The 16,263-nt window shown below is 40.8% G+C and overlaps 1 protein-coding gene across 1 annotated transcript in view; it reads left to right on the top strand.

The window, feature by feature from the left end:
• lrrc7 (leucine rich repeat containing 7) overlaps positions 1-16,263 on the top strand; it is a gene marked incomplete at both ends in the record, with an annotated part of 60,212 nt that overhangs the window by 30,110 nt on the left and 13,839 nt on the right. The window contains 18 exons of the mRNA XM_079221261.1: positions 195-273; positions 1,166-1,255; positions 1,996-2,052; positions 2,928-2,991; positions 3,649-3,723; positions 3,855-3,999; positions 4,848-4,920; positions 5,167-5,184; positions 7,758-7,887; positions 8,274-8,389; positions 8,636-8,705; positions 9,057-9,156; positions 9,547-9,671; positions 10,113-10,385; positions 10,528-10,650; positions 11,455-11,566; positions 13,064-13,331; positions 15,088-15,585. Of these exons, the coding sequence (XP_079077387.1) occupies positions 195-273; positions 1,166-1,255; positions 1,996-2,052; positions 2,928-2,991; positions 3,649-3,723; positions 3,855-3,999; positions 4,848-4,920; positions 5,167-5,184; positions 7,758-7,887; positions 8,274-8,389; positions 8,636-8,705; positions 9,057-9,156; positions 9,547-9,671; positions 10,113-10,385; positions 10,528-10,650; positions 11,455-11,566; positions 13,064-13,331; positions 15,088-15,585 (2,416 nt within the window). The remainder of the gene's footprint in view (positions 1-194; positions 274-1,165; positions 1,256-1,995; positions 2,053-2,927; positions 2,992-3,648; positions 3,724-3,854; positions 4,000-4,847; positions 4,921-5,166; positions 5,185-7,757; positions 7,888-8,273; positions 8,390-8,635; positions 8,706-9,056; positions 9,157-9,546; positions 9,672-10,112; positions 10,386-10,527; positions 10,651-11,454; positions 11,567-13,063; positions 13,332-15,087; positions 15,586-16,263) is intronic.

Here is a 16,263-nt window from a genome sequence, read left to right as displayed (position 1 = left end):
GAAACAGATCTCAAAAGGTTGAGGCAGCCCAGAAAGAAAATAATAATCCCAATAATCTCACATCAAAAAGTACTTAACCAAAATATGACAGAATGTGTTCACTGTGGATAATAATTCCCGGTCTTTACAGAAATTCACTCGACAAAAAGTCCAAAGAAGTAACAGACACATCTCTGTGTGTGTTTCTCTTCCAGGTATCCAGGAGTTTCCCGACAACATAAAATGCTGTAAAGGCCTGTCTGTGGTGGAGGCCAGTGTCAACCCGATCACCAAGTAAGACTCAAACACTCACCTCGGAGTAGAACATCCTACTCTTATTATGGCCGCTCAATATTTGTTTTAATGTTTATCTACAACACTGACTATCATCTTTTTAACATTTGGCTCATATCTAGTCTCCTTTTCATCGAGGACCAGTTTTATTGAGGGCTAAACCCTGTTCTCCAGGTTTTGTTGCACCAATTGAAACAACCAGTTTGAATGGACCTGGACTCAGTTGAAGATGTTTGATTCATCTGCCACGTAGTTCGCTTTTTGAACAGAGTTTTCCCCGTCAAGAGACCGACACTAGTCTTTTTTTTCTGCTTTTTACATATTTCAATCTATGCATTTAAAGCACTACAGAGGCACTTCATATTTTACAGTAGTTGGCTGCATCCACAGACCCTTAACATCCAACCATATGCATCCTATTGGCTCAACCTACTAGACAATAGACAATATAATTGCTACAATAAAGTGCTGATGTTGTTTACTGTTGGAGCATCAGGTGTTGTGATAGTAATTGCTGTTTTGCTGTCGGTGGTGTGATGTCCATGAAGCACAACTGGACTCAACCACACAGTAAACTGCAGACATAAATGCTTATTTTAATGTATGTGTGTGTGTGTGTGTGTGTGTGTGTGTGTGTGTGTGTGTGTGTGTGTGTGTGTGTGTGTGTGTGTGTGTGTCAGAGATGAGTCATCTGCAGGCTGACAGCAGCTAACTGTTTCTACAGGGTTGTTATGGGAACATGTTTTAATCCATTGTGGCCCTTCAAGGACAAACATTTTCTTTTTCTGTCTTATTCTTCTTTTGCAAATGTTCATATTTTTTGTATTCCTTTCCTCCATTTCTCTCTCTCTCTCTCTCTCTCTCTCTCTCTCTCTCTCTCTCTCTCTTCCAGACTCCCAGATGGTTTTACGCAGCTCCTAAATCTGACCCAGCTCTTCTTAAACGATGCCTTCTTGGAGTATCTGCCGGCTAACTTTGGCAGGTAAAGTGATGCATGTAATTGTTAGTGTGTGCTTGTGTGTGCGACTGTGTTGGATGAGGTGTTTTTACATATTTCAGGCATCACAGACTCTAATTCAGTCAGTGCCGGTAGTATCAATTGTAAAGAGTCTTTATGAAAAGAAAAGCCTTTAAACTGTGTAGTGTACTGCACATGATGAAAAGATGTGTAATTATTTAAAGATCCTGAGCATGCCTCATAGGCCTGAGGCTTAGTTCTTGTATGGGCATTTATCTTTGGGGCATTTTTTATGTTAAGGCCGTGTTTTAATTTCACAAAGAATGTTAGTCTATTCCTCTATCCAATACATCATTCTTTCCTCATCTCATTATCCCATTAATATATACTTCTTAGCATTTGTGTAAGGTTCACTGTGTTGTGTTTTGGTTTATTGCTGTCTTAATACTCCATTTCCAACAAGTTACTCTGCTGGTTTTAGTCAGTTATTGTGAGCGAGGACAACTGATACCGGTTAGTTTGTGATGAAATACATTTCAAATGAAATCCTGCGAAACATATGGAAGCTCATACGTGAAAGAAACCCTCTAAACTCAAACACTTTCATGGTGACGCTCATCAGTAATAATGTGGAGTGATCTTTGGTAATCACACATTACCGATCAATCATCATTATCACTGCTTGGGAGATAACACTTATTCTGAAGTTGAAATAAGGAGAGAGAATGTATAAAGTAAATTAAGTTTTTGTTTATGTGTTTTAGACTCTCCAAACTACGGATCCTGGAGCTCAGAGAGAACCACCTGAAAACCATGCCAAAGTAAGAACCACCACCATTATGTGTGTATGAGAAAAAGAAAAAGAGAGAGAGAGAGAGAGAGAGAGAGAGAGAGAGAGTGAGAGAGAGGGAGAGAAAGAGAAAGTAGAAAGTTAAGACACATCATTTGAATGATATTCTCTATGCGCAAGTGAGCGCAGCTGTACACACACACACACATACACACACACACACACACACACACACACACACACACACACACACACACACACAGATGCATCATGATACTACCGAGTGTATGCTTGCTTTCCCAGCTGTCCAGATTAAAACTATATTTATCCCTGACAGGTGGTGTTGAATACTGATTAAAGCCTGTTATAGCATTAATGTGTTGGTTCTATCAGGTTTAAATGTCTTCTGTTTAACTTTATGACGAACAGAGATAACTTCCAAAGTAACTATTAACCATTGCAATATGGCTCAGTGCTGATTGTGAAGGCACTTCCTCATCAACATGTGAAATGCACTATAATTCAAACCCGGTAAAGCTGCGGCCATCACTACTAAAGGCTTTTCTCGAAGATTTTAAAAGATGTTCAGGAATCCCATGATTGCTTTTTCAAGTAAAAAAGTAAAAAAGGACCGCAATGATAGAACAGCTGAAAAAGGAAGGATGTAGCTTTAGTAAACATTACTCCCCAGGAAATAGTTTAAATGAAAGTAATATATTAGACATATTAGGGAAAAAAAAGTCAAAGTCAAAAGAATATATACAGAATGCATGTTATGTAAGTAATACAATGCTAAACTGTATGTTTTTTTTGGGCTGTGCAATTGTTCAGTTAATAAACAGATGTGCTTTAATGTATCTATCACAATGTAGTATAAGTAGTAATCAGTGTATTCTCTCCTCTCAGGTCCATCCACAGACTGACACAGTTGGAGAGGTTGGATCTGGGTAGCAATGAATTCTCTGAAGTGGTGAGACTGATTGTATTTTTGAAATAAAGCATCAATTAAGTGTTTAAATGAATATTTTTGACATGGAGATTATCCTTTGAGATCGCAGCAAGCTCAAATGTGAATGTCTTAATCGTCATTTGCCAGATATTTATTAGTAAAGCAAAGGATGACTCCAAACAGAAACACAGATGCTGTGTCCTATTTTGGGGGCCGCTGCCTTCAAAGTTTACATATCAAGACCCAATACCACATATGGTCAATCCTGTGTGGGCTGTCTCACTGAGGCAGGAGCATGTTGGGCCACTGTCTTTCAGTGGGACCCTGAAATGAGGCACAGCGACATCATGCAGGAAGAGAGGGCTGGATGGAGGTGAGCAGGATATGACATCCAGGGGTCCGACAGGAAGTTGGCTTTGACAGGACTAGGTTGGCCACATGGTGTGCTTCCTGGCGAGAGAGAGAAACCAATGTAGGAGAGATTGCCAGTCTCACCCACTCTACTGACATTTAAAAAAATATGTATTCCAAAGACTTGTACATGTTCACAACGTTAGTGCCGGGACGGTGTCCTTTGATGTGAATGAATAATTCAGTTGTTTTCATACAATAAGCTGCATAACTGCATATTGATGCCCATGTGGTACGCTGATACTGATTCTTCTGTTTGCATGTTAGCCGGAGGTGTTGGAACAGATCCACAACCTAAGAGAGCTGTGGCTGGATAACAACTCTCTCCAGTGTATACCAGGGGTAAGAACACAGACACTCTCAGCTCTTACAGGGACAAAGAAAAGCAGCCCTGGAGATATTTAAATGACACTTTACCTGTCTTTTCTCTGTCAGTCAATTGTACTTTTCTCTCCTCGCCCTCCCGGCTGCAGGCGATAGGAAAACTTCGTCAGTTGCGATACTTTGACATAGCTAAGAACCGCATCGAGACGTTGGACACGGAAATCTCCGGCTGTGAGTCCTTAGAAGACCTGCTGCTGTCCTCCAACATGCTGCAGCACCTCCCTGACTCTATAGGTACACACACAAACACATGCACACATGCACACACAAAGACTCAAGTTGATGAAGCTGTGGCAAAGCATTTAAATTCCCACCTATTCAGTTCCTGATCGGGCAGTGCAGTAGACTGCAGCAGAGGACTGTGGTTGTACTGGAAATATCCCAGGTGAGAGTGGTTCTAGCTGTGCGAGAGTGATGTAGCACAGATAGCTGAAAAGTGTAATAACGGATAAGGCTGGTGTTATTCTATTGTTTTCTTACTGGAAATAAATCCAGTGAAAAAAACCTAAATGAGAAGGTGTAAATCTAAAACCAGCTCACATATAAATAGACACTTTCAGGAATTTACGATAGCAGCTGGACACGGTCGTTTTATGAAATGATACTCAAACAGGAAGACATTTTACAATTGTTTTGGGCTATTTTTAGACTGATTCATATGCATGTTGTTGCGCTGGGGAATATTTATGTGCAGCAGATTGGTGTATGTGTGACTGTCTCAAAATAAACTTCTTGGTAATGAAAAAACATGGCACCCAGTGCAACCGTGTGGCTCATTAGTGGGTCTTTAATAGTTTTTGGACGACAGTGGAGCTTTATTATGAAGGGGAATAAGCTACATTGTGCTTTGGCAACGCTGATGATAACCATTAGTATGATCCAATCATTGTTTGTTTTAGTCTTTTAATGGGGTCACAATAGGAACAAATGTGAATATTGCCAACTCAATACTTAAATGCTACTTTTGTCAGATAACTGTTTTTCTGAAGGGGCATTTCACAGCTCAGTGTATATTCTTTTGAAGAGTATATTTGTGTTTGTGTGTCAATGTGAACATGTCTGTGTGTATGCATATTGTGCAGGAATGTTAAAGAAGCTGACAACATTGAAGGTAGATGACAACCAGCTGACCTCACTGCCTAACACCATCGGGAGGTAAGAAACACACACACACACGCACAAACAATCATGCACAAAAAGAAAAACGAATAATAAAGCCATGTACACTTTTGCTTTATTTTGAAAAACACCTTCAACAGTATTTTGTCAGATTTTCCCAGCAGGTTTATCTTTGGTGGGTTGTTGTTTTCCTTGTTTATTGCTGTCAGTTGCTGTGTTGTTCTGCTGGCTCATGATTGGGGCGTTCTGTGTGTTGTGTTTGCTGCATTGCCGTGGCATTAGTGCGAAGCCCAAGCAAGGGTGAGTATTAGTAAAATTAGCCTACTGGACCCAGGGGTGCGTTCAGAGACAGATGGATGTTCAACTGCGTTACAGATACAAACGCACAAGCTCATAACTACATGGGATTGTGGGACACTTCATGCAAATTACATGCAAACATGAACTTAAATATGTTTCAATATTTGAAATAAAATATACATTCTTAATTGAAAATGTTGCAAATGATTGCATGTAAAATCATTTGATTAAAATACTTCTTATTATAATCCATCACAGTCTAGATTCAATCAAATAAGCTTCTGAATTAAGCAGATTTTATTTTTTAATTCAGACGTTTTATCAATTAGTTGTTTTTTTTCATTATATCATTGTATCACAGTGATACAATATATTACTTTGAAAATTCGTTTTTTTTTTCTGTTTAAAACAGTTGAGTAGAGACTTGGATAATGTTGTTAATTATTGTGCGAATCAATTCATCTGTGATGGATTACATTTTAATACAGACTATTTAACATTCAGTGACATATAAAAGACTTAAATGTCACTCTTTGAGACACATTTGTATCAGAACGCTCTGAAAACCTTTGGTCTTCCTGAACAAATCCCAGGTTTTAGCCTCAATAAGTAGCACTGTAGATCCATTGCTTCCCCGCTGACTAAAACAATAACACCTGAAATGATCATTTTCTTACCCCTCTAGTTTTTAAGTGTCATTTACTTATTTTGAATGTGATCATGTTCCTCTGGTTCTACAGCTGAGCAACTCTACATTGCTTAATACTATATTATTTTACATTACTAAACAGATAAATGTATGTTTCTGCAGTATGTATGCCTCTACCTCAACCAAAACTACATTATATGTCCCTCTAGCTGCATCAGTGCAATACATATTGTATATAAAGTGGATATATACTGTAAACTGTATGTACACAGAGCTGAATCATCAGCTATGTTTCTGTACTTGTCTGTACTTTTGACAGCCTATAGTGGTTTAAATAGAATAAATAAGCAATGCAGTAAGTCCAGTTATCGTTTTAAGGCCATAACTATATTGCATCTATACAATTAGGCCACAATATGCATGTATACATACACTAGGTAGCTGCATAGACTACTTTTTCTGATTTACTCTGATGTAAAACATTTAGCTGGAGCAAGGTTTAAGTGTCTTACTGAGCAACCTTAGCACCAGGTGAAAGCATTTCTGGAGATGTAGAAACGTGTGTCTTAAAGTGACACAGTGTCTGACCCCTGAGCGACTGTGTTTCCTCGCAACACTTGCCATTTAGAAAAGGCTTATGGAGTTGGTTGGATGGCGGCAGCTAAAAAAGAATCTGAGGAGTGCTGTGAAAAAGTCATATTTGACCCATTCAAATCATCATATATTTGTGGGAGACGTTTTCATTCTTTTAAGTAGGAATACAAAGAATGTTGAGAAGAAAATAACAAACTCTGTAACCTTATTAAATCTGCTTATACGATATAAATCTCTCCTCCCCTCTCTCCTTTCCGACCGTATGGTGGCCCAGATGGTCCGGTCTAATGGGAATAACAGTAGCAGACGAATGCAATGTTAACAGTGACAGTACATTAATGTAAAAGTGTTGTCTCATTAGCATTATCCTGCTGTTAGTGAGCTGCCCGGCCAAGGATGCCAGTCAAAGGGAGCGGGGCGGGTCAGGGTGTCCTGTAGACTGTACAGGGCCTGCCGTGGATGTTACTGTGAATCTTGGTTGAGGGAAGAAGTTGAGATCCAGGTTGAAGAATTTCAGACATCAAAGGGGATAACGTGGGAAAGAGAAAATGCGTGGTCAGCAAATGAGACCAAGTTAATATAGGTAACAGATTGGTTAAATCTATTGAGTGATTCTTCAATGTGACGATCTTTTCCTTCTCTCAACATTTCTCCTTTTAAGTTGTTGCTGTAAAGACAAATTTACATTTGTATGATGTTTTATTCGTGTTACAGGATAAGGTTGGTGCCTTTCTGAATTTTTCTTATTGTCAACAAACCCCACAAAAGGACTAAAACTAGCAGTGTGTTAGTATATCTCTCAGCACCCTGTCTGTGGCACCTGAAGACTCAAAATAATAACAGTCCGTTTATTCCTCAAACAGCTGAAAAATAACTGAAACTGGAGGAAATAATGCATTAGTTTGGGACTTTTTTCATCTCCAGTATTGTACACCTAAGACTGGTGTTTATGGGAATGACTCAAAATAAACTACAGTGTGTGTTCGTGGTAATGAAGGAACACGTCATCCAGTGCAACGTGTGGCTCATTGATGTGTTTTTAATACATTCTGGACAACTATGGAGCTCTGTTACGCAGAGGAATCACTTGTATCAGGCGACACAGACAATGCTTAATAGTGAGATGAATCCATTCTTGGTTCAGTCGTTTCACAGGATTTGTTGGCAATAGGAAAAAATAATAAGCAGCGCCATCCTTATCCTTTAAAGCCAAAGTCGTCTAAGTAATCTAAGGTTCCAGCTGAGATTTTGCAGCCCGTAGAATAATGAAACGTTTTCTCTGTCATGTTCTTTGTATCTCCTCTTTTCTGCCTGTGTTCCTGTCACCCAGTCTGTCTCTGTTGGAGGAGTTGGACTGTAGTTGTAATGAGTTGGAGTCGTTGCCTCCCACTATCGGCTACCTGCACAACCTGAGGACCTTCGCTGCTGACGAGAACTTCCTCTCAGAGCTGCCGCGGGAGGTAGGAAGACCCACACCTGAGGACACACATGCACATTCTCATTTCATTTAGACCTGAAACAATAAGCTGATGAAACTATTATGATCATTAGTTATTGAACAGCAAATGCCACAAATTAATTTCTTCCAGCTTCTTATTTGAGACAAATGTGTGTTTTTCTTTGCTTTCTATGACAGTAAATGAATTTTCTATCGGTTTTCTACTGTCGGTCAGACACAATAAGTGAATTAATAGAGGAAATTGTTCATTGTAGCCCTAATATTCTTAATGCCTAGTCCTGTAATGTAGCTTGTTTTATATCGTCCCTTGTGCAGCAGAACATTTCAGCAGACTTAATTGTAATGTGACAGTTAATCTGATGGTGTGTGTGTGTGTGTGTGTTTCAGATTGGTAACTGTAAGAATGTGACGGTAATGTCAATGCGGTCGAACAAACTGGAGTTTCTTCCTGATGAGATTGGACAGATGACCAAACTACGAGTTCTTAACCTCAGTGACAACAGGTACACACACACACGCAGATGACTCAGTAGTGACAATAGTTGCACAAACACACACACACACACACACATGCAGCAACACTTTCTCAATGGCCGTTTTGGTTCTGTAGCTGCTCTCACGACCTGCAGTTGCCATGGGAATGGGTGAGTGTGTTGCCATGGTTACGTGATCTGCAGGCTGTACAGTGCGTGGGCATAAGAAACATCTCTCTTTTCTCTCTCGCCCCTCCCTCCGTCTATCCCTCTCAGGTTAAAGAATCTACCGTTTACCTTTACTAAGCTGAAGGACCTGGCAGCTCTCTGGCTTTCTGACAATCAGGTGACTCCTCACACTCTCACCAAGAGATCCATCACAGCTTCAATCACATAACCAGACTTTTACTTGAAACAGGCTTCTCATAAATAAGGGTTTCATCTCAACGTAATCCGCTTTTATCAGTGTATTTAATTATTTTATATTTATCATGAATAGTCCCGTATTTAATATTAAAAGCCCTTTCAGCTGAGCAAGTGGTGGTAGACTTTTATTGTGAAACATTCTTACGTAACTTTACGTAATATACGTAAACTAAACAGTGATCTCTGTATGTGTTCTGTGTGTCTTCGACCAATGTGTGTGTGTCTGTGTGTGTGTGTGTGTGTGTCTGTGTCTTTGTGTGTGTGTTTGCAGTCCAAGGCTCTGATCCCACTGCAGACAGAAGCCCACCCTGAAACCAAACAGAAGGTTTTGACCAACTACATGTTTCCTCAGCAACCGCGACATGATGAGGGTACAAACTGTGTGTATGTGTGTGTGTGTGTGTGTGTGTGTGTGTGTGTGTGTGTGTGTGTGTGTGTGTGTGTGTGTGTGTGTGTGTGTGCTTGTGTGTGTTTAGACAAGGAAAAAAAGGCCAAAGAATGTTACAACTATAGCATGTGTTCCATTAGATGCCGTGTGCTCTGAAGTTATGTGTAACATGAACGTGTGCATGTGTTATTTGTGTGTTTGTGAATTTAACTTACTGAAGTGTGTCTAACATTTAGACCTATAGTTTAAGAGCAGTTCATCCTTGACGTGTGTGTGTGTGTGTGTGTGTGTGTGTGTGTGTGTGTGTGTGTGTGTGTGTGTGTGTGTGTGTGTGTGTGTGTGTGTGTGTGTGTGTGTGTGTGTGTGTGTACAGATTACCAGTCGGACAGTGACAGCTTTAATCCTATTCTATGGGAGGAGCAGAGACAGCAGAGGATGACTGTGGCCTTTGACTTTGACGACAAGAAAGAAGAGGAAGACAACTCTGGGAAGGTCAAGGTCAGCTTGATACGCATAATGTCAAACACAGTATTGGAGGGGCGACAAAGCCTTTCCCTGCACAAACTTCAAGAAAAACTTGAAACAAATATTGTTCAATGATCTTGGAGATTTTAGTAATGTTGTAACCTCAAGGTTATATTTTAAAGTAAATATTAAAAAACTGAATTTACAGTTTGAAACGTATTCCGAGAAAACCTGGAGTTCTTTCCATATTGCTATTGTGTTCTCTTCAGATTTGTGACAACAAATAACAGAAATGAAATGAAAGAAATGAATGAAAGAAACCTTTTTACAGAATTCACGGGGTCTCGTTTGAGATGTTTTTAAGTTGCACAGATGCAAACACACTTCTTTACATATTTTCTAACAAATGCTTGCTCAGTGTATATTCTTTATTTGCAATGTGTTCACTCAACCCATTTCCATGTTGTTGTATAGGTGGAGATAAACCTAAAGCGCTACCCAACACCCTACCCCGAGGACCTTAAGAACATGGTCAAGTCAGTGCAAAGCCTTGTGGGTAAAAACATACACGCCGGACACGGGCACCAGCACCAACACCAGCACCAGCACCAGCATCAGCATCAGCACCAGCATCAGCACCAGCACCAGCTGAGCACAGGCACTGCCACCTCGGCGGGAACCAACATGGAACACACACACCTCAGCAAAGACCAGTACGAACCACCGTGGCCCCTGCCTCCGAAAGAGGTAGGAAACACACACAGATGCACACGCTCACACATGTGTCACTACACAGTACATATCGGTGTATCAGTGTGTGTGAGACACGCATCACAAATGATCTGGCTGTGTGTGTGTGTGTGTGTGTGTGTGTGTGTGTGTTTTCCAGGTGATAGATAGAGAGATGCAGGACTTCTCTCAGTCTCAGCTAATGGATCAGGGATCAATGCATAACTCTGGTATTGACATTCCCAAGAGGAAGGACAAAGAGGACCTGACGGAGAGCTCAGAGGTTTGTCACACACACACACACACACACACACACACACACACACACACACACACACACACACACACACACACACACACACACACACACACACACACACAAAGTGCATTCTGAATTTGTGGCTCCATGCCCCATTTGGTGTTTTTAGCTTGTTGTTATGCAGTTACCCAATTCAAGTCACCTTGTATAGCCATATCCATGTGTTTATATGTCACTGTGTCTATTTTCTTGTTATTTGTACAGTTATCAGGGTAATAATTAAGGACAATGTCAATAAAATGTATACCTAAACTAAATATTCAATGTTGTGCTAGATTGTCTATTAGTTGCCCTGCTGGAAAAAAAAACTGTGCTGGTTTTTCTAGCAGGGTGGACATCTAAAAGATGCATGTTTTTCTTTTTTTTCATTGTGCTTGAGATGAAATACTCAACATGGTACGTTTAAATATATCAGCAACTCTAAAATACATAGTAAAATGTTAACTATTTATCTATTTTACTTCGTTATGTCTTCAGTTGACAAGACTTTACAATTTTGAAGCATATCTTATCACCTCTTTAGATAGTTTACAGCTTTCCACTAGACAAGCTTTAACTGACATTAGTGTCACAGACTGAAAGGAGAAGCATCCCCCTGCTTCAGAGATATTTTATTTATAAGGTTAAAAAAGTATGAGCTTACATTTTTGAGTGAATGATTCCAGCTGCTGCTCACTATCCACCACTTGGTGGCCATTAGCCCATTAGCTGCTAGCTTACTGTGCTGTAGCTACCTGATGTGAACCTGTGGGCTCTGTCTCCCCACAGGACTCCATGGGCGGCTCACCCAACGACATCCGTATCTCCGACATGAGGCCCACTCTGGTGGAGCCGCCGATGTACAAACCAAAGGTGGTTCTGCTGGGGAAGGATAAGAAAGGTACTCCATATGTGCAGCGACACAGAGAGGCTCGGAGACATACATCTAGACACAGTAATTTAATGTGGGCTATTGTAAAGCGCTGTGGGGCACGTTGTAATATTGTCCACTAATTAGTCATGGTGGTAAGCGGATTAATTCCAGCACATAACACAGAGCGGGAGGGAATATCATAAACCTCAAGAGTGAATCTAGATTCCACTCTTAAGTGTTCAGCCTTTAGCTCAACCCCTTTTTATATGTTTGGCCTCGAAGGTCTCAGTTTCATCTGAGGTATACCAAAGTTTTACAGATGAGCCCAATGCTAATTTCACTGCCCTATCAAAAAAAAAAATTCTTTCTAAATAATTGACTGCCTTAATTCCGTCTACTGAACGAAATAGTTTATTATCTCTATGACGAACTGTAGCTCTGTCTAACTCAGAGCTCAGAGCGTCATGTAATCTACTCCTTTGTCAGGGAACTTGCTGTGAAATGATTAAAACTCAAACGGCCTGTCTGTCCTGGTGAGTGTAAATTATTAATGAAAGATCTTCTGGCGAAGTTATTAAGAAGCTTTCGTCAGTTGGTTTTGTCAATATAGGTTTGACTCATGAGCCCACTGGCCCCTTATGTCTTACTACAACTGTTGTGCTTTGATGATGCTTTCTTTCAAGAGCTTTTTGATTTAAATAGGGCTTGTGTGGTTGATTTAAGGTCTTTTAAAAAAAAATTATAACCAGGCGTCAGTGCAGTGCTCAATATTGTCCAAACATATAATGAGAACACTACAGAAATCTGGGTTAAGAGAGATGACAATATTATGACCTCTCATCATGTACTGTATGATGCAGTATGCAGGCTGCAATGCAATGCAGCTTCAACATCATTCTGGCAACACTTTCTGATGTTGTAGTAGATCTCATTAGCTTTTTAAGCTTTGGCAACATAGTTCACAGTTTAGTTTCAATATCCAAACAGTGAGCTGGGATTTGGGAGGATTACTTAGTCCTAATAAGGGTCTCTATCTTTAACATTAGATTACATCTGTGAAATCTGTTGGTTTTCATAGGAGGAGGACGTATTAGCTCTGCCATAGCTTCACTCATGGCCTTTCCCCTTTTGTCCCCTCAACCTTCAACCTGCACATTAGACACAAACACAAAATACACCAGGAGCTGCAACTAAGGATTGTTTGAATTAATAATGTATCTTTGATGAGCCATGTCTGTTCATTCTTATGAGATGCTCACTTTGTACGTAGAGAAATCAATCAGATGGTTACAGAAACTACTGTTTAAATATGGCAACAAAAAAAGTGTGTTTAAGTCACCATTTAGATCCTCAATGAAACCAATATCCCTTGGGATCACGATAAAGACCCAAATCAAGGGGGATAAGATACAGACAGGTTTTTTCAGACACGATGACACAAAGGCACTTCAGCAGAAGAAGAGAATGTGACATTTCCACTGAACAGAGCTGTGTGTCTATCTCTGTCTCTCTGTCTCTGTCCAGAGTCTACAGATGAAGAGGTGGATAAACTCCATTGTTTGAACCACAGCGGCTCCTCAGCCACTTACTCCGACTACTCTCCCTCACAGGGCTCCTCTGGCTCCTCCAACCCGCCCGGCAACGCACACGCACACGCGCACGCACACCCACACCCACACCCACACTCTCATGCACACGCACACCCGCACCCACACCCACACCCGCACCCACATGCTCCCGCCCTTCCGGCCCCAAACAAGGACCAGGCCCCTCAAACACACTGGACCAACAGGTAAACTGCCTCATCTTGAATTTCATCACATCCCTCCGACTATCCGTCATATCTTCTCCTCTTTCCATTCCAACCCCGCTCCACTCTCCTTCATCTATCATCCATCTGTCCAATCGCTCCATCCATCCTCTCCTTCCTCCATCTCTCTGTGTCTTTCTCATCTCTCTGCTCGCTCAGTCAAGGTCAGGGAGACTCATAAGGATGCTGCAGACTTTCTGTTCAGGACTCTCTCAGATCTCGTCTCATCTGCTTCAGAGCTGTCCAGTTCAGGCCGCAGTACTATCTCGAGAATTTCTTGACACCAGCGCATACAAATAATCAAATAAAGAGGCTTTGTCTTTTTACTGTAGTTGTTACCTAGATTGCAGTGCACTCATGACGACATTTTACAGATTTACAATTATATATCACACTGGAAACTATCAAACCAGTTTAGAATAATGTTACCGTTTACAGAGTAAAGTACGTGCATTGTTTTTACATTGTCTGAAACAACACAGTGAATCACATCAACACAGGGGAATGACTGACACTGACTGATGTCTGTGTTCTTCATTCTATTTAAACTTCACTCATTATGTATTTTATGTACATTTTAGATGTTGCCAGCGAGATATTGAGTTTATATAGGGACTTTGCTGTTGTAAGCATTACTGTTTGCTTATATTTAAACTATAAATTGATTCTAACCCTGTTATGAATTTATTCATTTTATAAATAATATATCAAAAAGCAATAATTTAACTCAGCATTGTTGGTGCCACGCTCTACCAACTGAGCGACATTGTAATGAATGCAAGGATAATACATGCCGTGACATCAACATATAATTGCATTTTGGGCTGATTTTGAGCTGCAATGCATCTATTGTTGAATTGTCCATGTTTGGCATAATTCAAAAGGAAGGGGCGTGGGGTAGCATTTTGATTTATTTTAGCCACCTTGGGCCAGAGTGTGCTTATTTTTCTTCTTCCCCTGATTATGCATTATACATCAAGTTATACATCTTTGATGTTTAGATACATGCATAGATGTCAGTTTGGGATATATTTTGTGTTGCTAAGGTTATTAAGAGAAGATATTAAATTACAATCAAAATTAGCAACATAAGCAAAAAAATGAAGGATATTTCGCAGACAACTTTTAACTAAAAACCCATAAGGGTCCGGTCTATGCAAAAACACATTTTAAAAGTAATGGCCAGGTTGTGGAACAAAAATCCCTTTCTAGACACTTTTTTTAAATCAACCTTCTGAGCTATACCTTCAAACAGTAACAGGAACCTTTTATACTGGAATAGTATGTGTATAATAATGTGAACAATCATTTCCTTTTCCGCCCTCTTCCCATGCCTCTCCTCGTTCTAAGGAGCCCCCGCAGGTCGAAAGCTTGCTTTGGTATTTTTTGACATTTAAGTTGTCATTTTACACACCCTGGGGTGATGTACAGATCATAATCTGTATTCTTGTCTCTTTGTCTGGGTACTTGTGAAAAGTGTGGTATTTGCAAACTGCGAGTGGCAGTGAGGCATTCATGTTTTCTGTTGAAGGCTGCTCTCGGAAACATGAATTACCACAAACATAGTTGTTGGCCAAATTGATCTTCCAGAGAGAGCGAGATAAAGTTATGTTGTTGCAGTGCCCATTGGCTCTGATAAAATATACAGCACATAATCGTGGCACTTCAGTGTAATTCAGTTAATTTTATAATTTTCCACAGCAACATAATTAGTGTTTAATATTTTGTATCTTTGCAGACTGGCTCAGTCTTTCCCCAAACCCATTGACTCCAAGCCTCTGCTGTCCCAGAGAGAAACCCCTCCATCAGGAACCCTGCAGCAGCGCGGGGATCGACGCCCGCTGAGCGAGCCTTTTGATTGGTCTGAGGCTCCTCACTATGACAACACAGGTTTTGATCCTGAGGAGTCTCCTCTGGATCCCCCGACCTCTACTGGAAGTCAGGGAAACCCGCCCTTGGGCTCCAAACCCCGCAGCCAGTCAACACATGGTCGCCGCCCCCTCCTCAGGCAGGAGCGAATTGTAGGAGTACCTCTGGAGCTTGACACTCAGACGCTCCCCTTTCACGGCAACCAACGCTCCACTCCGGACATTGACCCACAATCCGGACATCCTTCCCAGAATCCCTGGCAAAACTGGACCAGAACCCCCAGCCCGCTGGAGGACCGAACTGCTTTTCCCTCCAAACTGGACCTGACGCCCACCTCTAGCCCCAACCCGGACCGCAAGGACCCAAGGTACCTAAAAGGAGCTCCGACAGTCCCACAGTTAGCCCTCATATGTGTACGTGTTCATATAAAGGCTTCATGACCCCTGTGTTTGGAGGGGTTTTGTTTCAGCCAACCGTTACAGCAGCATTTGTACTCTTTTCTCTGGTTGAAGGTGCAGTATTTGGATCTGCCAATCCTTCATGCTCTTTTATTTATATAGTAGACAACATAAGTAGATCCAACGGTCTGTAATAATGTGTTTCTCTGAGTTAGTGTCCAGGTTTGTCCAGGTTTGAGAAATAATCGGTTAATTAATGAAAAGGTTGACAACAGATAATAAATCAAACATTTATGCTTGTTGTCAAGCAGAAATGCCCAAAATTTGCCTATCCAAATCTAGGACACGTAGGTCTATTAGCAGCTGTTCTTACAGCTGTTTTAGCAACAACTTTACATTTAGAAATCTCCGCTTTTCTGGTAACGCAAGACAGCACAACATTTTCTGATTTCCTTAGTTTTATATACTTGTATACTTGTTGTTTTGGTTGTATGGTCAAGATTATAAAGCTGCACCCCTTCTGTCAAATGTCCCACTGTGAGGGGAGTGGCTGCTGTATAATAAAGCAACTGGCTGTAGTTAACCTGTAGATATGCGAGCATATTATTTGTGCAAAATCCACTGTTGTTATAAAGCTGCTGGACCCC

Source organism: Taurulus bubalis, assembly GCF_910589615.1.
Source record: "Taurulus bubalis genome assembly, chromosome: 7".
Taxonomy (NCBI): Eukaryota; Metazoa; Chordata; class Actinopteri; order Perciformes; family Cottidae; genus Taurulus; species Taurulus bubalis.
This window is presented reverse-complemented; position numbering and strand designations above follow the sequence as displayed.